Below are 23141 nucleotides of genomic sequence, written 5' to 3' on the forward strand. Positions count from 1 at the left end.
ATGGATAAACAACATTGTAGTTACTCCACAATACTAATCTAATTGACAAAGTGAAAAGAAGGAAGCCTGTAGAGAATAAAAATATTTCAAAACATGCATCCTGTTTGCAACAAGGCAATAAAGTAATACTTCAAAAAATGTGGAAAAGCAACGTTAAAACTTCAATTCTAAAGTAGTCATTAACCGTTTGCCCTGAATACAAAGTGTTTGGGCAAATCCAATAAAAACACATTACTGAGACCAATCTTTATTTATTTTTTACCCCTTTTTCTCAACAATTTCGTGGTATCCAATTGGTAGTTACAGTCTTGTCTCATCGCTGCAACTCCTGTACAGACTCGAGAGAGGCGAAGGATGAGAGCCGTGCTTCCTCCGAAAACACAACCCAACCAAGCCACACTGCTTCGTGACACAATGCCCGACTTAACCCGGAAGCCAGCCGCACCAATGTGTCGGAGGAAACACCGTACACATGGCGACCGTGTCAGCGTGCACTCCGTCCGGCCCGCCACAGGAGTCGCTAGTGCGCGATGGGACAAGGACATCCCTGCCGGCCAAACCCTGCCCTAAACCGGACGACGCTGGACCAATTGTGCGTCGCCCCATGGGTCTCCCGGTCGCGGCCGGCTGCGACAGAGCCTGGACTCGAACCCAGAATCTCTAGTGACACAGCTAGCACTGCCTTAGATCACTGCGCCAGTCGGGAGACCCACTGACTACCAATCTACATATTTTCAAGCATAGTGGTGGCTGCATCATGTTATGGGTGTTCCTGTAGTCATTAAGGACTGGCGAGTTTTCCAGGATAAAAAATAAACGGAATGGAGCAAAGCACAGGCAAAATCCAAGAGGAAAAGCTGGTTCAGTCTGCTACCACCAGACACAGAGATTAATTCAACTTTTAAGCAGGACAATAACCTAAAACAAGACAAAATCTACACTGGAGTTGCTTACCAAGAAGACAGTGAATGTTCCTGAGTGGCCGAGTTACAGTTTTGACTTAAATCTGCTTGAAAATCTATGGCAAGACCTGAAAATGGTTGTCTAGCAATGATCAACAACCAATTTGAAAGAGGTTGAAGACTTTTGAAAACAATAAATGGGCAAATGTTGCACAATCCAGGTGTGGAAAGCTCTTAGAGACTTACCCAGAAAGACTCACAGCTGTAATTGCTGCCAAAGTTGATTCTAACATACAGTATATTGAATCAGCGGGTTGAATACTTATCAAATCAAGATACAGTATAGTGTTTTATTCTTTATATTTGTTTTAACTGTTTTAATTGTTAAAATTTCTCACACTTTGACATTAGAGTATTTTGTGTAGATCATTGACCAAAAAAAGGACAATTAAATACATTTTAATCTCACTTTATAACACAACAAAATGTGGAAAAGGCACTATATATACACAGTTGAAGTCAGACGTTGAGAAGGCCAGCATCCTGGAGTCGCCTCTTCACTGTTGACCAATAAAAAGAAAAGATTAAGATGTGCAAAAGAACACAGACACTGGACAGAGGAACTCTGCCTAGAAGGCCAGCATCCCGGAGTCACCTCTTCACTGTTGACGTTGAGACTGGTGTTTTGCGGATACTATTTAATGAAGCTGCCAGTTGAGGACTTGTGAGGCGTCGGTTTCTCAAACTAGACACTCTAATTTACTTGTCCTCTTGCTCAGTTGTGCACCGGGGCCTCCCACTCCTTTTTCTATTCTGGTTAGAGACAGTTTGCGCTGTTCTGTGAAGGGAGTACTACACAGCGTTGTACGAGTTCTTCAGTTTCTTGGCAATTTCTCGCATGGAATAGCCTTCATTTCTCAGAACAAGAATAGACTGATGAGTTTCAGAAGAAAGTTCTTTGTTTCTGGCCATTTTGAGCCTGTAATCGAACTCACAAATGCTGATGCTCCAGATACTCAACTAGTCTAAAGAAGGCCAGTTTGCTTCTTTAATCAGAACAACAGTTTTCAGCTGTGCTAACATAATTGCAAAATGTTTTTCTAATAATCAATTGGCCTTTTAAAATGATAAACTTGGATTGGCTAACACAACGTGCCATTGGAACACTGGGGTGATGGTTGCTGATAATGGGCCTCTGTACGCCTACATAGATATTCCATTAAAACAATTTTTTTTAAAGCCATCGCCAGCTACAATAGTCATTTACAGCATTAACAATGTTTTCACTGTATTTCTGATCAATTTGATATTTAATGGACAGAAAATTTGATTTTCTTTGAAAAACAAAAAATGGTATAAGTGACCCCAAACTTTTGAACGGCAGTGTATATATATATATATATATATATATATATATATATATATATATATATATATTTATTATAATTTCTTTTGCTAGGTAGCGTTAGCTTGCGCTAGTCGGCTGTACCTGTGCCAAAACTCTGGTATTTTTCATCCTATAGCTTGTTCTCCATCTTCTTTTTAAATGGTGAGCCAACATGTTTTCAGCTATTTTATTTCCATGACTATTCAAAACTCGTTCTCATGCTCTCTCGTCTCTCTGCAGCAGACATATAGTGAGCAATATGTTTGGAACATCAAATCGCAATATCAAATTGCAATACCATAGAATGGTTATGTTGTGGTAAATTCTGCCACCACAGTGAGAATTGCAATACACATTGTATCAGCACCTACGTATCTTGATAATATTGTATCATGAGGTCCCTGGCAATTCCCAGCCCTAATTAAAATGGGTCAACACTTCCTTATATCTTCGACTAATTTTCCCCTGCTACAAACTGTCTGTACTACTACTGTCATCTGTCTGCATGTCAACTTGCTTCGTATGCTCTTACTGAAAGGGATATTATTGCTTCCTTATACAACAAAACAATGTGTAACCCCTTTGACCTCAACATGTCCTCTGATCCTGAAGGCATGGACATAAAAACACTTTCAACTGTGTTTGGAGGGTACTTCAAACCTTTGCATGGGAATCCTATTTGACCGCAATGTGTGTGACCTAAAGCCTTACATTGAACAAAAAGGTGTTGCGTGAGTTGGGGTTAGGAGTGCATAAACCTCTTCACAAAGGCGTTCCTCACCTTTTCTATGGTTGCACATATCATCTACGCAAGGGTGAACTTTGATGTCTAAATATTTAATCTGTGTGACAGCACCGATCAATTTCGTGAAGAAATAAATGACCATATATTTGCCTCAACTCTATTTGTGTGTGTGCAACGTGTGCAAATCTGATACAAAGGTCAAGAAAAACATTGATCTCAAATGTGAAGACAATGTATTAAAATGGGTCAACGCTTCCTTCTATCTTCAAGAAATTTTCCCCCTGCTACAAACTGTCTGTTTTAATACTGTCGTCTCTCCGCATGTCAACTGGTGAGCTGTCTATGAACTCAATGACCCAGGCCTCCAGAACAGAAAACATAGATATGGAAAGACAGCACACGTTCTATCCTTGCAAATGGCATCCTGTGTGACAGCATGGGCAGTCCCAATTGAGGGCTATCTCCATTTTAAAGTAGTCATCCAGAGCCCTCTATCTTCATGGCAGAGACAGACAGCCATTACCCTGGTATAACTATTCACTCTACCACTGACAGACTGTAACTCCCCATGCTCCCTCATCTTACATGCTCCATTAGATCCACAAAGTTGACCTGACACAACTCACTGTCTCAAAACTATGCAGTAAATGTATGGTCCAATGAGAAATATTCATCACTCTCTAAAGTGTGTGCGCAAACGGTTTATATTGCTATCGTTATGCTTCCAACATATATATCAGATTTAGGCGTGAGCTAAACCATTGCCATGCAGGGTTATTCAATATACTAAGCAAGGGAAGCTTTGGTCTCCGTTTGGCCAATCTTATGTACATGTTCCCCAGACTTAAGTTGGCTCCTCTAAATCCCAAAGTGCACCACTCAGTCACTTTAAACTGTAATCCATAGCTGAGCAACATAATCAATTCCCCTGGTATGTTTACACTCCAGTACAACAGTAGTATGGAGCATTCATAGAGAATGGCATGATTAGTCTGAGAGGACGCTGTCGCTTCGTTCTGCTGCACAGTATTGTCTTTCACTCTGAAGAGCAGCCAATCAGTCACACACGTGCACACGCACACACACACACACACACACACACACACACACACACACACACACACACACACACACACACACACACACACACACACACACACACACACACACACACACACACACACACACACACACACACACACACACACACACACCTTCATATCCCAGTCAGTCCTCCACTATAGCTTCAACTTTTCCCCACATGCTATGGTATGCCAGAGACCGACAAGTATGAACGGTGGTGTGATGGTGGAGGTGCATACACAGTTCAGGGAGTTTACGCAACTCTACCTCTGTAAAGAAGTGCAAGGTGGCGGGTGGTAAGTAACACAGCGTTCTAACCACAATGACTCAATCCCAGAGAAACACCACAAGTTTTTTCTTAGAATATAAAAATAAAACAAGGACATTCTGACTTACTTCAACCACATTCAAGGAATAAAAAAAAAAGTTTGACAAATCATTTGTTATGGCTTGTTGCTACTTTCATCGCAATTTCAAGGTGGTGGAGGTGATTTTTCAAGGAGGTGATTTTCATGCCCAAACTGCTGTGCACTCTCTCACCCAGTCAGACTCGCCTACCTACCACTTGCACAACCCTTTAGTGCTCTACTAACTCTATATCACAGACAGCATCAAATCACATTTACTATACACTGATGTGCTGCCACTCAATGCTATCATTCAGTCAAATATTTCTATAGCTTTTCTACCACCTAATCCTGCAGGAATGCTAGCTCACTCCTTAATGGTTGACTTGGTCTATGTCCCAAATGGGACCCATAGTGCACTACGTTAGACTAGAGCTCTCTGGGCCCTGGTCAAAAGTAGTGAACTATTAAGTGAATAGGGTGCTTATTGGGGATGCAGGCTCAGCCCCCTGGCTGCCAAAGCTCCAGCTTTTTAATTACTCAACACAGCACACCACTCCAGAGCTGGCACAGTGAATTTACAGGCTCTTTATGGTCAGACCACACACACACACACACACACACACACACACACACACACACACACACACACACACACACACACACACACACACACACACACACACACACACACACACACACACACACAGGTACGTGCACACAAGTACATGCACACACATACACAGATTTCAAAGTAAAAGTATATCAGTGCTCATGGCATAAGTCCACTTCAAATAGAGAACCAATGTACCACTGTAGATGAAGTGTGGACTACTCTGTGCCAACTGTAGTGAAAATAGGTCCATTATATCATCTTTATCAGTGCTGGATATTACTTTGTCTGCTAAGGTTAAGATTACATTCCAACATAAAACCACAACAAGGCCTAGGTTTTTTTGTCATTTTTTGAGGTACAAAACAATTCTTTCAAAAACTTAACTGTGAGACTGTGATTTGGAAATAATAATGATTTAAAATGTGAACATAAACACAAAACACAGCTCCAAACAAGCCCCATTATCTCCAACAGGAGGAGAGAAGACCATTAGAGCCAACATAACATGGTGAAAAAACAACATTCCCCACAACATTTCTGTGAGAAGACGCCACCACTACTTCATTAGATTTACACACACACACACAGAGAGAGATGGTAGACTACACAGTTCCAGTGGGCTGTTTGTTTTGGCATTAGGGGCCTCTTCCTTTGTTCCTGAGAACACAACGTTTTCTTCCTTAGGAAAGAGGAAAGGAGCATGATAGAGAGACTCCAAATGGTACCCTATATCAGTGTTTCCCAACCCTGGTTCTTGAGTGTCCCCAACAGTACACTTTTTCATTGTAGCCCTGGACAAACACACCTCATTCAACTCATTGAGGTCTTGATGATTATTTGACAAGTTGAATCCGGTGTGCTTGTCCAGGGATACAATAAAAATGTGTACTGTTGGAGGTACTCGAGGACCAGGGTTGGGAAACACTACCCTATATAGTGCCCTACTTTTGACTAGGGCTCTGGTCAAAAGTAGTGTACTATATAGGGAATGGGGTGCCACTTGGGATACACCCTAAATCTGCACTCAAAACTAGTAGAGCTGCCCATGCTTCCGTTTCGCACTTATTTTAATCACACTGTTCCACAGCAGAGCCTGTCACACTGAAACATCCACAGTGTTGCCTAATCACTCATACATAAACTAGCAAGTTTGCATGAAGTGAAACAAGACAACCTAAAATAACCTGCATAGCCTTAAGTGATAGAATTTCATTTACAGAGGGTGTTGATTAAAGGAAATGGAGGTCTTGTCAGCACATAGACTGAAAAACCAAGGCAGGCCACTTGAATATTCCAATTCAGAGAGCGTTGAGTAAGTTAAGGCCTCCGCACCAACCATTCTCACTCTAACTCAAAGTGTTCTGCAGCCACATGGTTTACTTGCGTAGCAATCATGTAGGCCTAACTGAGGGATTGCAAACATATGACTCAGATCACAAGCTTCCTCTTAAAGGCATCATGTGTGACCTTACAGAATGTGGAACATTTTAAAAACACCACTGATCAAAACTGATGTTTCCCACGAATTCAAGTTTTTGTTTTAGAAAGGGTCCACAACTATTATTGAAATGGTATCATCAGCCCAATGTATAAATATCCAAACCACACAAGATTGTAAACAGACAACTTGTATCTTGCTAAAACAGATTAAAACGGTAGGCTACATTAAAGTGGATTAATAGCGCTGCAGTACAAAAAGCCAATGACGGATTGCTATGAAAGACTAAACCCCTCTTGGTTGAGATTATGACATCTCCCTAAGGAATGGTTTATGCAGGTAATGCTAGCCATCTCAATCAATCACACTTAGCCTGTGCTGCCAGCTATCCCCCTGATGGGATGGAGTCTGAGGCTACGTCCCAAATGGTACCCTATTCCTTACATAGTGCACTACTTTTGACCAGGACCAATAGGGATGCTGCCTCAGACTGTACTGCTTCGCAGGTCCACCCTGAAAGCAGAGCCAGGAGTCGATACATCAACATCACTAGGAGCCATGCTGCAGAGAAAAACAGAGGATATTCAGTAGGCTCCATGACTTGTGTCCCGTTGATTTAAATACTTGAGAATAGATCAGGTCAACTACTGAGATTCAGAGAAGAATAACACTCAGAGTAGGATTGGAAAATTCTGGTAACTTTCCCAAGATTCCCAGGTTTTCCAGAAATCCTGGTTGGAAGATTCCCAGCATCAGGGGAAAAAAAGGAGCAAGGAATCTGGGATTCTCCAAGTAGGATTTCTGGAAAACCTGGCAATTTTGGGAAAGTTACTGGAAATGTGCAACCCTACCCTGGAGTAAGCAGATTGAACCCCCAAAATGGAACCATAGAAGACATATTACTCAATGTCTATTACAAAATGTTTTGAGCGTGTACGACAATAATGATAATGTACAACACTGGGTTCCTACAGTAGGCTCCAAGTCTCTTAGACCAACCACTATTCTAACCTAACCTACCTAACCCCCTTCCCTTTCAGTGGTCTTCTGAGTTAATGCTATCTCATCCAAGAGATATTTGTTGAAATTATTCAAGAAATGTACAGCAACCTTTTGTTTGTTGAACCCGCAACCTCACCTGTCCTCTGCTCTGACTATGTACAGTAACATTGGCATAAAGAGCCTGTCAAGCTGATTTCATGCCTGTCTGCCTCTGGAAACACGACACCCCACTTATACATATTTCATGTTGTGCCACCAAAACACACCTCATCCACTGCTGCATTACTACTGCAATCTCAGAACCAAATCTAGTGTTTATGTTAACAGTCTGTCTGTCGCTAGAGACTCCTGTTGCATAAGCCTGATGTTACCTTTCCAGCATGCCAAACAGGCTTACACAAGTGTACTTGCCTGTTTCAAACCTATTACCGAACACTGAAGCGGAAAGCTCAGGATGACAGGCTAGGCCATGTCACAAAAGGCATTCTAAACATGACCTCTCACATGCTGACCACAACGCTCGCGTTGCGTGCGTACTGCAATCATTGCAGCCACACTGTTCGCGAGCGTCTGTGTAGTCAGGCGCTAAAATAAAACTTGGTTCTATTTGTGACGCGTGACATGCTGCAAGTCCCACCTCTCCCATCTCCTCATTGGTTTTTAGGAGCATATACCCACGTGGGTGATTGAAAGATGAACTGAGATCCACACTCCAGTCCAGTCGGTAGTGGTAATGCAACTTATAGTTGGTTGCCAACCGCCATATAAAGTCCAAAGAACAAGAAGAAGCCTGAAGGACGAGAGATTACTAGAAACTAACTTTCACCCTTTTATCTGTGGATTAATTGTCAGAGTAAAGGACCTTGTGTATTTCAGGTAAAATAACAACCCAATGTTTATATCCCAGGACAAATTAGCTAGCAACAGCAAGCTAGCTAGCTAAATTGGTATCAATGTTTAATGCTTTTCGACCTGTCCCCAAATTAATATAGTTGGTTCAGAGTTCGTTTTGGTATTTCAACCTGCGTGTCCTGATCGCGTCTAGTGTGGGTTGACAAAATCAACATGAGTGCAATGTCGCACGCGGACACCCACGCGCGCGTGCCGTCTCGTCAGCATGTTAGCCTACTACTGTCCAAATCATAATGTCAGCTATTTGCCTAATAAAAGCTTAAAACACTCCTTCAGCACAAGATGTTGGATGCATACCAAATGGCACCATATTCCCTTTGAAGTGCACTATAAAAGGGAATAGGGTGCAATTTGGGATGCATCCATTTTTTTTGTCTTGACCCCAGATAAACCCAGTTGGCTATTTGATTGAATAAGGTCTTGGGCTTGACTATTGATTGCAAATTGATACTGTACTGAGATGAATAGAGGGTCATAACTAGTGATGGGGAAAATAAATCGATACAGTTACCTATCAGGATGCTATTTCTGATGATATATCGTTGTTGACAATATCGCAATATTATTTTTGCGCTAGTTGGCTGTACCTGCACCAAAACTCCAGTAATTTTCCTTCATAGCTTGTTCTCCATCTTCTTTTTTAAATTGAGAGCCAATTTGTTTTCAGCACCTTTATTTCAATGACTGATCAAAACTTGTTTTCTCATGGCCCTCTCTTGTCCCTCTGCAGCAGACACATGGTGAGCAATATATTTGGAACCTCGAATCGCAATAAAATCACAGTATTGAATTGCAATACATATATTATCGTTAGAACCGTAATAGATATCGTAATAGATATCGTATCGGCACTTAAGCATCGTGATAATATCATATCGTGAGGTCTCTGGTAATTCCCAGCTTAACATTCTTAGAAAAAAGGGTTCCAAAAGGATTATTTTTGGTTTCAGGGAGAACCCTTTCTGGTTCCATAAGAATATGACTTGAGAGAACCCTTTTTGGAACCAAAAGGATTCTACCTGGAACCAAAAAGGGTTCTTCGAAAGGTTCTCCTATGGGTACAGCCGAAGAACCCTTTTAGGTTCTATATAGCACCTCTTGCTATACAGAGTGTAGTCATACCGCAGGGGAAGAGATTGTCATCACTACAACAATAGCCATCCTACCAGTAGCTCAGGCTCATGGAAAGGAGACCTAAGAGCAGCCATCCCATCCCTCAGGCACTCCGTCCTCATCTGATCTCTCTGTCCTTGTCTAACCCTCACAAAAGGTTACATCAGGCCCATGTGCCATGCGTCTCAACATGCAGCCAGCCATCTTCCAAACCCAATACTTGTCTCATCCGTGCTAGTGAGTCACAGGACAGCAAGTGTTGCTTATCTCTGGGTGAACAGACTGATAAAGACATCATAAGTGTGGTGTTTCTGAACAGTGTCTAATACCCTTTTCAGACATATGGAATGTGGCGCCTTGAAAGCGCCTCGGCTACAGCATGTTTGTTTGTCTGTAAGGGTACACTACGGCTTTTTAAATGCCGACATGAAACCCTCTCTCGAGATAGCGTCGATGCACCACTGAACAGTCCTTGTCAATCAAATAATCCCGAGCTGCCTGTGTGCAACCTGGCTGCCTGCTGCCTGCGCGCAGACCGCTCTACCCTAAAAAAGTATGTTAAAGTTCATTAAATACCATGATTTACCAAGACGTTTAGTAAAAAGAAAACACATCTAGCACCCTACCATAAAAAACTGCATAAAAACACACAACAGAACATCAATCAGCTACTTTTATTGAACACTTCTGATCTGGCACTTTATTTAATTGCCTGAAAGGCTATCAATTGTTGCTATAAAGGGTATAATAAGACAGGCGAGAAAAAAACTGGGAACCACGACAACATAAACCCAAATTAAATCCTGATTGGAAGAACAGCGTGAGTAGTACACGGAATACTGTGTGGACACCTTGTGCTTCTCTACCGTAGTATGTGTCCAAATGGCACCCTATTCCCTACATAGTGCACTAGTTTTAACCAGAGCACTATAGACCCTGGTCAAAAGTAGTACACTATATAGGGAATAGGATGGCATTTAGGATGTAATCCATTTCACAGATTAACCAGTGTGTTCCTGTTAGTAACGGTCACTATGACCACAACACACAGTTCCAGACAAACCCCATTCTCTCCAATAGGAGGAGAGAAGCCCATTAGAGCCAACATAACATGGTGAAGAAAAAAAACATTTCCCACAACAACACCACGTGAAGAGAAAGAACACTACTACTATTGATATTAGATCCACAAACAACACAAGGAGATTAGAGGAAATGTTTATCCAATGTTGCAATAGTTGATCCAAACACAGGTCACCATGACCTGAAGTGTGTGTGTGTGTGTTGCCCTCTCACCTGGTAGGCCTCCAGTGTGTAGCAGCCCTGGCAGGGTGTGGGGGCCGGGGCCGGGGGGGCCCGCCTCTTCTTAATCTCTATCCTGGGGGACATCCTGGAGATGTTCATGACGGATTGGGACTGGCCCAGGGTGCTGGGCCGCGCCTCCACGCAGGGCACGATGGACACTGTGGACAGTCCCTGGATGAGGAAGGAGAGAGAAGGGTTAATGCAGAACATAGAAATGACACACAGACAGATAATGTGACACACACACACACACACACACACACACACACACACACACACACACACACACACACACACACACACACACACACACACACACACACACACACACAGACACAATTATAAACACACAGAACAGAGCTACATATGAACTGAGTGGCATTTAAAGGTCAGGTAATTCTAAATGGTCTCAGAAACCCAAAATCACAGGTTGATATGGTGGACAGTGGAAATGTCAACGGCCAGTCCTGAAGGGTGAGCATGGGTCATGCCCTTTATTCACTAATTCTGTGTCCCAAGTGGCACCCTATTCCCTATGTTGTGCACTACTTTTGACAAGGACACATAACACTATATAGAGATTAGGGTGCCATTTGAGACTCTGACTAACAAGGGCTCACGACTGAATCTAAAATATCAGCATATCTTCATCATGGTCTGTTATTGCAGTGGTAAATTAAGCCAATGCAAAGCTTAGTGTTGGGTCTGTCTCCTCTAGTCTGCAAGAGGAGGCACTCAGATCCCTGCTGAATCAGGATGCTTTGTGACAGTTGTGATAGCTGCAGTCAGCTTTATTACCATTCTGTAGCTACGCCGCCTCGCTAATACACCGTCTGTCTGTCTGGGAGGGATGCTGCTGAGCAATGGGTGACGATCAAAGAATGATCAAAGGCTTTACTAAGCATCTGAAGCTTAGCCTGGTCCCAGATCTGTTTGCACTGCCTTTCCAACTCCTATGGTCAATGTCATGCCAAGTGATCATAAAAAGGAGTTGGCAAGACAGCACAAACAGATCTGGGTCCAGGCTATCTGAAACGTCCTAAGCTTCTGTCTCTGTACTGTAGCACAACTAGGAACTAAGATATGCATCTTTAAACGATGGTGGGGGGGGGGTTAAAGAAAAGAAAGGAAAACATATTAAGTCAAAATGACACAGCATTTCAGACAATTCCTGGGCAGAGGATCAAAGTAGTCATGAAAAAAAGTTTAAATGACTAAAACATTAAGTTCTAGTCAGTAGAGGTAATCAGTGAACCAAGTAGTACTTACAGTGGGGAGAATGAATGGAACATGTGCAGGAGGGAGAGAAAAGCACTCAAAGGTATTCAGACCTGGGCATAAATAGTATTTGTTTTCTTTCAAAAATATTTTTTATCATTTCATTGATCCTGCCTGGTGTGCCAGTTGGGCATGGTTTGAACTTTTGGGACTATTTCATTGGTTCCATTATACCAGGCAAGCACAATAGAGCAAAGAGAAAAAGACGCATGTAACAAAAAACCTAGCTGGAGTCTTGGAATCCTGCAGTAGATTTACTGCTGCCCCGCTCTAAGAACAGAGCCTGGATCAACTAAGTTGACACTATTCATCTTTATGACCTTCACATCCTGTTTAACTTTGATCTTCTCTTCTCTTACTCAAGAACACGTGCCTCTCCCACCTACTAGATCTTCCTGACTCAAATAATATAACATCTAGCAGACGCTTTTATCCAAAAGAGACTTACAGTCATGTTTGCATACATTTTACGTATGGCTGGTCCCAGGAATCAAACCCACTCTCCTGGCATAGCAAGCGCCATGCTCTACCAACTGAGCTACAGAGAACCATATGATTTATACATGGGCATAACTGCATCCCAAGCATAGATGACATGGCATACTTTACACAGTGCACAGTCGGCTTTACTCTATTCCCTTCTATTGGCTGCTGCCTATATATAGGCTACTGTACATATAAACTCAGCAAAAAAAGAAACGTCCCTTTTCCAGGCCACAGATCTTCAACGTGAAGGGTTTAAACACTGTTTCCCATGCTTGTTCAATGAACCATAAACAATTAATGAACATGCACCTGTGGAACGGTCGTTAAGACACTAACAGCTTACACACGGTAGGCAATTAAGGTCACAGTTATGAAAACTTAGGACACTAAAGAGGCCTTTCTACTGACTCTAAAAATCACCAAAAGAAAGATTCCCAGGGTCCCTGCTCATCTGCGTGAACGTGCCTTAGGCATGCTGCAAGGAGGCATGAGGATTTCAGATGTGGCCAGGGCAATAAATTGCAATGTCCGTACTGTGAGACGCCGAAGACAGCGCTACAGGGAGACAGGACGGACAGCTGATCGTCCTCTCAGTGGCAGACCACCCGTAACAACACCTGCACAGGATCTTTACATCACACCTGCGGGACAGGTACAGGATGGCAACAACAACTGCCCGAGTTACACCAGGAACACACAATCCCTCCATCAGTGCTCAGACTGTCCGCAATAGGCTGAGAGAGGCTGGACTGAGGGCTTGTAGGCCTGTTGTAAGGCAGGTCCTCACCAGACATCACTGGCAATAACGTCGCCAATGGGCACAAACCCACCGTCGCTGGACCAGATAGGACTGGCAAAAAGTGCACTTCACTGACGAGTCGCGGTTTTATCTCACCAGGTGTGATGGTCGGATTCGCGTTTATCATCGAAGGAATGAACGTTACACCGAGGCCTGTACTCTGGAGCGGGATCGATTTGGAGGTGGAGGGTCCGTCATGGTCTGGGGCGGTGTGTCACAGCATCATCAGACTGAGCTTGTTGTCATTGCAGGCAATCTCAATGCTGTGCGTTAACAGGGAAGACATCCTCCTCCCTCATGTGGTACCCTTCCTGCAGGCTCATCCTGACATGACCCTCCAGCATGACAATGCCACCAGCCATACTGCTTGTTCTGTGCGTGATTTCCTGCAAGACAGGAATCTCAGTGTTCTGCCATGGCCAGCGAAGAGCCCGGATCTCAATCCCATTGAGCACATCTGGGACCTGTTGGATCGGAGGGTGAGGGCTAGGGCCATTCCCCCCAGAAATGTCCCCCCCCCCCCCTAGAAATGTTGACCCCCTCTTTGTTCAGGGACACATTATTCTATTTCTGTTAGTCACATGTCTGTGGAACTTGTTCAGTTTATTTCTCAGTTGTTGAAGGTTGTTATGTTCATACAAATATTTACACATGTTAAGTTCGCTGGAAATAAACGCAGTTGACAGTGAGAGGACGTTTCTTTTTTTGCTGAGTTTACATGTACAGTATGTATATGCAAATATTCCAGTAAATCCAAAGCCTCAATCTTCTGCCGGTTGATCCCATGCCACGAGAGAGAAAGGGCAGAGAGAAAACCTGAAATGCATTTTTAGAAATCAGACAGCCTTCAGCAGGGACTGGGGAGTGATTCTTGGCCAGCGGCCAACCCTCTCCTCCCCTGATGAACTTTTCACACTGCGCTAATGTGTTCATGGCGACCTTCTCAAATGAAAGTGAGTGTGGCTAAATTGTTAATATTCCAGCTCACTGAGAGTCCCTCAGTACATCCAAGGCATGTTCAATTATGAAAGACCAATAAAAAATATGAGCTGGAGCACACCCAGAAAAAATATTTTGTGTGGAGGTGCTGACTAACGGCGAATAAACTATAAAAATAAAGAGAGTCGCACACTCCATATATAAACTCCCAGTAATTTATTGTGTAAATCACCAACGTTTCAGCATCACTGTGCCTTCTTCAGGGTAAATACTTGAACCAGGTTATGTTGACAAACAGTGCAAGTAGTGCAACCAATGACAATAGTGACAGGTGTGTCATAATGAATAAGTTAATTAGAAGGAATTGAGTGAAACTGTTAAAAAACAACAGTTTATGGCATATTAAATATATTAGGCTATTGTTATCATATGCAAACATAATTGAACGTTGCACATAATGTTAGCATCAACATACATTATTGTTTAATTCAATCTCACATATTTAATTGTTTCCTATTTCATTTGTATTTGTTACATGTCATTTTTTGGTTCAACCTTGCATAATGCATAAGAAGCATCGTCAACAGGGGGAACATATTCGGTGTACGCTGATAAGCTGTAGAAAGAATATATCCATTTATAAGAATTGTTCATAAGAAAGGTCTGAGATCAAAGTCAATATTCAGACCACTAGGGATCAATGTTTTTAGATAGGATATCCAGTAAGCCTCCCTTTGTAGTAGCATAATCTCCATGTTACCTCCTCTCCTTGGTAGAGCAACATGCTCAATGCCTGTGTATTTGAGGGAGGAGTGTGGCTGAAATGTTAATATCCCGGCTCTCTGAGAGTCCCTCAGTACATCCACTGCATGTTCAATTATGAAAGACCAACACAAACACACGTTCCAAATTTAGGGAGAGACTATGGTAACTTTCAATTGGGATCCGTGCTGTTGTTGTACTCAGCTGTTGGAACGGAATGTTCCATGCAGGGAATTGCCATGAATTCGTAGCATACGTTATGTAATCTTAAATCAGTTACAGACCAGAGCCAAAAAAAAGCTATTGGGTCTTTCTTTGTTATTAAAGTTTGGGAAAAGTTCACCTGAACATCTGTAATTCCATGCTGGAGGAAATCTGAGAACTAACCACAATGCCTATCACTCATGCATATCCAAGGTGGAAATGCATTGTAAGTGGAGTACTCACTGCCAAGACTAGATACAGATAGAACCGAGCATGGCCATCTATGATGATTTAGAGGCAGCAACACGCCCTTATTGTCCTCTCCAAGGACAAAATGTGATCTGAAAGAGTTTCATTCTGTACAATAAAAAAAACTCTGGGAAAACAGACAGGATCATTTGTGGCAAGCCTTAGCAGCTCTACAACTGTGTCTCAAAGCAATATCGTTTTCCTTCCTTTAGATCATACACTATGTACACAGTCCTCAACATTACGGTCCATCAGCTTGTCCAGTGTAGGACTGTTTACTTTGTATCATAGATGCAATACTGTTCTATTTCAGTTTGTGTTATGAACAGTCCTCAACATATCTTCCCATCTGTTAGGCCAATAATGGTATCCAGATATCAGAGTAAATGTAGCCAGGTATAGGATGATGATGTAACATAATCGCTAAGGACACATGGGGTGTGTGTGTGTGCGCGCCCCCTGGGGCTCGACTCAAATGAGCAGGAGAGATCCACCAAGGTCTTATGGGAAATCCAATAAAATACCCATGATTTGAGGTGTATCCCAGATGGATGCCGGTAATAGATTCCTCTGTAATTGTATAAAACTGATTCAATTACCTTCCAAACAGGTAGCCTGTTCAATGTTTGCTCTAATATATTAATGTTTTAGCACACATGCACACCACATTCAAAGAACTCCACGATGGAGTAGAAAATATTCCCAGGAAACCGTCCCTACTGCTATAACTACTATTGTTTTACAAACTTACTATTAAAACACATTATACATGTCCCTGAGTAAAGCTGATCAAATAAAAATAAATAATTCAAGGCTTTAATGTACTTCAGGTTGACTTGCTACAGAAACTTTAAATCCGTCAAGGTACTGTAATTGACTGAGGGGAATCAGAAGACGTGGAATCAGCTTGTCAAGTCTGCCCTCTAGTGGTACATGAGCAGAACAACAGACAATCAGCTATATCGAGAGGCACACAGGCTGAAAAGTAGGGTTGCAAAATAATGGTAGCTTTCCCAAAATTCCTAGGTTTTCCATAAATCCTTGTTGGAGAGTTCTGGATTTCCTGCCTATTCCCTCCTGATTCTTTGAATTGTACAACCAAGATTTCTGGAAAATGGGAATGTTATGGGAAAACGCTACTGAAAAGAAAACCAAAGTTGAGCTCATGTGTTCTCATTTTTGGGGGGCATAAAATGCTATCTGTTACAAGGTGGTGGGTTTTGGAAAATCTACAATAGAATAGAACTCAAAAGTATAATTTATCTTTCTGCTAAATGAATGAGATTGCATTTATTGAATGAGATTTGAGTATTGAAAGAAAATATAATGCAAGATGTCAATTACCACACCCAGACATTTCAGGAGGGTTAGTAGTACTTACATTGTAGTGTTTTTCAGTACTTTGAATAATATTATTATCAAGACCATCCATGTCCATAGTAGGCGACTGTTCTTCAGTCTGAAATTGAATGTATATCTAACATGCAATACATCAGAATGCAACTACAATACAAGCATAACATGCAGTTATTTCAGTTATTTGAAAGATGATAGCAGTACTCATACAGCGCTAGGGTTAAAAAGCCCTTCCCACGGGGACAGTAAAATCTATAAGACTAATTATTTTTTTATGGAAAGCCATCATATGTTGAGCTCAAGAATAACAGTAGCTATTTAAGTAGAAGATTTACGTATCAAATTAGTCCACTCAAACACAGAAAAAAATATGCTTCTTTTTCCTGCATTTCAACATACATTAGTAGTAAGTCAACAGTTTAAAGTCAGCTTGATCTGCAGACACACACTCTCTCAGTGAGTAGCCTATGCATGGTGCCTTGTAGTATGTTCTAGATGGTATTATGGTGTTAAGTTAGCCAAGCCAATGGGATAAATGTCACTGTTGGAACATAAGTGAACTGTGCCGTCTTACCTTTGATTTCCTTCTGTTGAACTTAAAGAATCCGAGCAGACCTTTGTTCTCGGCCCCACCGACACTTGAGGTGTTGGAACGGAAGTATTCTAACAATGAATAGACAGACAATAGGTTTCAGTTCACTCCGAAATGAAAGGGTTGGCTCACAGCTAAAAATAAAGGTTTTCATTCATGCAGTTCATTCATTAACCAATGGGACGAAATAAACCACAGCTAGAACTATACTACTATACCACATTATGCAAGTCATGTCAGTTATTAAAAGTTTAACCCATGCATACAACAAAAAGTATTCTCCATAAACAACACACACTCTCAAGCCTCTATCTACAATCAGGCAGTTTCAACAGTAGATGGCACTACAACTAAACTTTTCCAATATGACAGTGCATCTATTCTTCAACCTCCGAAAAAAAATCTAACAAACAGTAGTCATAACGCACTGTAAGCCAGAAGGAAAGGGAAATAATATTGACTGTATCTTATATTTGATCTAAGATATGTAAAACAAGCAAACAAAACAAGCGAGATTGTCCCACGAGGAGAAAAGGAACGGCAAAGTGGGGTTAATGTGACTGTACAAGAGACTGTTAAGCTACAGGTAATGTCACTACAGCATTGTGGACGGGAACAATAAGCAGCATACAGACAGTAATACCTGAGTAATTTAGAGCAGGTGCAGAAGCCATTTTAGGTCGACGAACTGGAAACAATCACAGGATTTCAACAACATTAAGGGCCCTTGTTGCAATGCAGACTATCCTTAACTATACAAGATTCTCTCTTTATCAAAACTATACATCATTTCCCATGTCACTCGCTATGCAATCCCCCACCCCACCCACCCCTGCCTACAGAAAAGGGGGAAACAGTGAAACTACCAACAACACTGACAATGGTATTTGACAACTGCCTCTAGTTTAACTGAAGCATCAGTACATCTCACTAGGCTTTGTAGGTAGTGTTCTAATGACTAACCGTCTATATTGCCTCTCTAAGGGCAGAGTCATAGGGGGCAGAGTACACACCCTGGAAGGCATGTGCTTATCGAAGCTTATTTAACCAAATATGTAAACACAAGCTCACTTATTTATTCTGCAGCGCCACCCTGATAAGATGGACTAGCCCAGACTGAATTACACCCCATGTAAACATTACAGGCACAGATGTGCACAGCTGCAGTAAGAAAGTAATGCACGCTACTTTGATTCAATCTCACATGTGAGTGTTGATTATAGATGCGATCAGGGTGTAAAAGCGTGATAGAAAACAACGGAGAGAGCTCAAATTAAATATAAGATTACACAGGTTGAGAAGAATAAGAGGAACAGTAATAGTTTGTTAACAGAGATAGGTTGGTACAGTTAGCCTGGTCTCAGATCTGTTTGTGCTACAATGTCAACGCTAACACTGTAGGTATCATGTGAGGACATGGAATAGTCTGGTCCCTGATCTGTTTGTGCCGTCTTTTCATCTCCTATAATCATTGTCGTACCATAGGAATTGGCAAGAAATGTGTCACCATTCTATAGGAAGAGGTGGAGGGAGATGGGGGTATAAGGTGGTTTATTTACCAAGAGTCTGGTCCTGTACGTAGAGCTCTCTGATGCCTAGCTCGCTCAGACACTTGTCCAGCTCCAGCTCGTGGTTGCTGACATTGTCCTTCAGCAGCAGGACATGGGCCGGGTCAAAGTCACACTTCTCACAGATGGCCGGGACCAGGCTCTCCAGGGGCACCAGGGGACTCACCCTCACCACCGCCTTCTGGCTCCTGTGGTAGTTCACCACCAGACGCACCGTTTTCTTTACAGGGAAGACAGAGTGACTTTAGTGCCAATGGTTGGATACAGTATTAAAGAGTATTAAAGAACCTCCTAGGTTCAAATAGTATTTGTTTGACCTTGAGCTTGCCTGCAATCATGCCGATCTGGCACTTCAGGCAGGCTCAATCAAACGCTCAAAGTATTTTAAATAAAATGTTCAATTTGAACCCATGTCTAAGTTCAGTAATTAAATGGTACTTGAAAGTAAAGATCTCAGCAGTACACATCCAATTGGAAAAACTAGGGTGAAAAATATTGAGTGAGAGAGAAAAAAAGTGGGTGTCAGAATCGTAGGATAAACCATGATTAACTAAAAACTTCACTCCACCTCACTTAAAAAGAGGTTATGCTTTACTTTCAGCTTTTCCCTTAGAACGTAGACATTTGTTGACAGGCCTAGGGGAGGAGGGGGGGTGAGACTGGGGGTCATTCAAGACTAGCACTCTAAGGTAACTGAGGCTCGGAGACAAGTCGAGGCCTGACAGAGAGGGCCTGTGTGTGGGCAGCCACTGCCTGGTCAGTCCCAGTGTGTTTGGTGTACCTATAGAGAGGGATCATAATAACAGTGCCAGCAGCACTAAGAGGATTGAGGTGGTTGTTATGAAGAACACAGTCTGCATCCCAAATGGCACACTATTCCCTATATAGTTCATTACTTTTAACAAGGTCCCATAGGGATCTGGTCAAAAGTAGTGCACGATATAGGAAGTAGGATGCCATTTGGGACAAACAACAAAAGATACTGTTATCACGGAGGCCATGACGGTCACACAGCAGTACACAATGTACAGACTTCAAGACTCTCCTTCTGAAAACATCATGTCAACCACTTACCAAGGGTGTGTAACAATCAGAAGCACAACTGTTTTTGTGTGTGGCTCTTTGCTAATATTTACTGAGGCAACTTGTAAAAAAAGGGGGTTGTACTGTACATGCTTATTACAAGTCCTAAAATGTATTACAACCACATCATAATGCATTATACCGGTTGGCTTTAAGCAAAGTGTTACCCACAATGTCGATGACTCAGAGTGAAATAGTGTCAGACTTTGGCCATCAGCCAAAGAGAGGTCAAAGGGATAGAGGGGGAGCAGGGCCACCAGGGCCAGTGAGGCCTGAGAGTAGAGTAGAAATAATGCATGGTAACTAAAGGTAAGGCACTCATGAAAAATTCACATGCTAGGTAAGTAGGAGGAGACACTGGAGACAGAGAGAGAAGACACTCAATCAGCCACCGAGAGCCGGTAATAATCCCACTGGTTTAGAGACTGGCTCTACAACACCGGCTGCCTACCTTAGCATGAGTCCTTTTTGGGTTTTGTGGCCTTTCCTGCTGCAACGATTTAGTGTCAAAAGGTAAAGAAGGGCAATCGCACAGTTACATGGGGAATCATATATCACATTTCCCAGGTGTCAAAGGTTAGGTTCAATGAACGCTGAAAACATCTTATTCATTGCATCCCCAAAACAGTCAACGATACCCACCCATGCACTACAACAACAGCAAAAGGCCCAGACCAGAACAAACTAATTTCCAATAACTTCATGAAGTGCAACATACATGTGCATTCATGGAAGACTAACCAGAGGATAACTATGAATCCTCAAGTTACAATAAACACAGCTAATTTCTTATTCACAGTCACAATGCAGCTACATATCCTCAATCAGTAGGACAGTATCAAACAAACACACACAGAGATCTCTATATCAGGATCAGCAGGCACTCACCTCTGGCACTTTAGGCGGAGGTTTCCGCACCACTTTGTCCTGCAACACTTTCTCCCTGATGCTTATGGCAACAACGTCCAGGGACCCCAGCAGGCTGTTGGGCTTGAAGGCTAGGGACAGGCCCTCGCTGGACAGCAGCTCCAGGGTGTGATAGGCTGGGTTCAGGTGGTACCGGCTGCACAGATCCACCAACAGGTCCATGAGCGCCTTGCTGCACAGAGAGGCAAAAGCAGCACAGGAAGCCAGGCTGAGTCACAGACAGGAAGCCAGGTAGAGTCACAGGCTCGTCAGAGTAGAGTAGACCAAGGTAAGTCCCTATTCCCTAGTTAGCGCACTTCTTTGACCAAGGACCACTACTTTTGACAAGACCGCTATGGGCTCTGGTCAAAAGTAGAGCACTATATAGGGAATACGGTGTCGTTTGGGATGTGACCTGACTGACAGATAGGGTTACCTCCTTTAGCTCCAATAGGAATACCTGTAATTACACTGGGTGATGCACAGGCAGACACTCATGCCGCTCAGCTTACAGCATTAGATAAGCCTGCAAATTGGTACATAAAAGGCTGATTTAATGATCTGAACTCAGTGATGTGTTAGAAAGGTAAATGAATTACAGATAGGAAATCTAGCCTTAGTCAATTGAAAATAAATTACCCATCTGGTCTACTTATAATATATGTATGCAGGGATGGAAATTAAGCTAGCCTGAGGCTAGTACTTTGCAAATAGGGCTAGTAGAAAATGTGCCAAACTAGCCCGTCAGGCGAGTGGCATTTTCTATTTCAAATATCAAATGACACATATTTGGCTAGAAGAATGTAACCTGGGCTAGTAAAAATTGTAACCCGACTGGTCAGTGTCCTAAATCCTTCACTTGAGAATGTAGAATGCCTTAATAAATCCTGATACAATGTTCTGTTTTTGAGCGTCATATGAAGTCCCATGTCATGTAATACTGCCTGCTGGGAGAAGACAGCTCATATGACAAAACTGCTAAAGGGCTGCTCTGAACAACCAACTCGTAATGACCAGAGCAAAGTTCGCTCATCACAAGTCTTACAACTGCATCATAATGCATTACACATCAGCTGTAGGATGGAGAGTTATGGTTCATTCGAAAATAACAATGTATTAATTTATACTACAACTTTCTTCTTAGAATAACATATCTAGCTAGCAAATGAGGCTTTGACAAGACACTGGAAACACAACACATTGATCTGTATTCCCTATCATAATGAAAACAGTGTGACAAGTGTGACAAAACCCTTACACACCATAATGGAGAGGGTGTTGTCTGATTGCTTCCTGCACACATGAACCAGGTGATTACAAGACATTTATGACACCTGGATAAAACTCCCTTGGGCTTTATCATGCACTGAGACAATAAAACGGATTTCCCATAAATCAAATGACAGTCAGACACAATTTGGATTGTCCAGATTTTTCATCTGTAAATGCTCTACAGATGGTCATACTATCAACAAACTATCTGTTGATAAGCAACTGTATGCTAAGGTTACGGTTAGGGTTAGAATAAGGGTAAAGTTTAAGGTTAAGATAAGGTTTAAGGTTAGGGCTAGAGATGTGAGATGTGATTTGTGCTCAGTAATGTGTGAATATATATTGAACAAAAATATAAATGCAACAATTTAAAAGATTTTACTGAGTTACATTTCATATAAGGAAATGGATGTGGATCAGAAAACCAGTCAGGATCTGGTGTGACCACCATTTGCCACATGCAACGCGACACATTTCCTTCGCATAGAGTTGATCAAGCTGTTGATTGTGACCTGTGGAATGTTGTCCCACTCCTCTTCAACGGCTGTGCGAAGTTGCTGGATATGCTGTCATTCAAGTCGATCCTGAGCATCCCAAACAATGGGTAACATGTCTGGTGGGTATGCAGGCCATGGAAGAACTGGGACTTTTTCAGCTTCCAGGAATTGTGTACAGATCCTTGTGACATGGGGCCGTGCATTATCATGCTGAAACATGAGGTGATGGCGGCGGATGAATGGCATGACAATGGGCCTCAAGATCTCGTCACGGTATCTCTGTTCATTCAAATTGCAATC

At 42.3% G+C, this 23141-nt stretch overlaps 1 protein-coding gene across 7 annotated transcripts in view; it reads right to left on the reverse strand.

The window, feature by feature from the left end:
• LOC106605414 (protein cordon-bleu) overlaps positions 1 to 23141 on the reverse strand; it is a 64875-nt gene that overhangs the window by 21658 nt on the left and 20076 nt on the right. Inside the window, exons 4-10 of one of the 7 annotated variants that reach the window (XM_045718541.1) lie at positions 21055 to 21265; positions 20618 to 20656; positions 19075 to 19303; positions 18159 to 18203; positions 17498 to 17586; positions 16949 to 17026; positions 10842 to 11021 (exon numbers count right to left, since the gene is read on the reverse strand). In XM_045718541.1, coding sequence (XP_045574497.1) covers positions 10842 to 11021; positions 16949 to 17026; positions 17498 to 17586; positions 18159 to 18203; positions 19075 to 19303; positions 20618 to 20656; positions 21055 to 21265 — 871 coding nt within the window. The remainder of the gene's footprint in view (positions 1 to 10841; positions 11022 to 16948; positions 17027 to 17497; positions 17587 to 18158; positions 18204 to 19074; positions 19304 to 20617; positions 20657 to 21054; positions 21266 to 23141) is intronic. The other 6 variants (XM_014201032.2, XM_045718539.1, XM_014201034.2 and 3 more) reach the window with 6 other exon arrangements.

This window comes from Salmo salar, chromosome ssa05, assembly GCF_905237065.1.
Source record: "Salmo salar chromosome ssa05, Ssal_v3.1, whole genome shotgun sequence".
In the NCBI taxonomy this organism is placed as follows: Eukaryota; Metazoa; Chordata; class Actinopteri; order Salmoniformes; family Salmonidae; genus Salmo; species Salmo salar.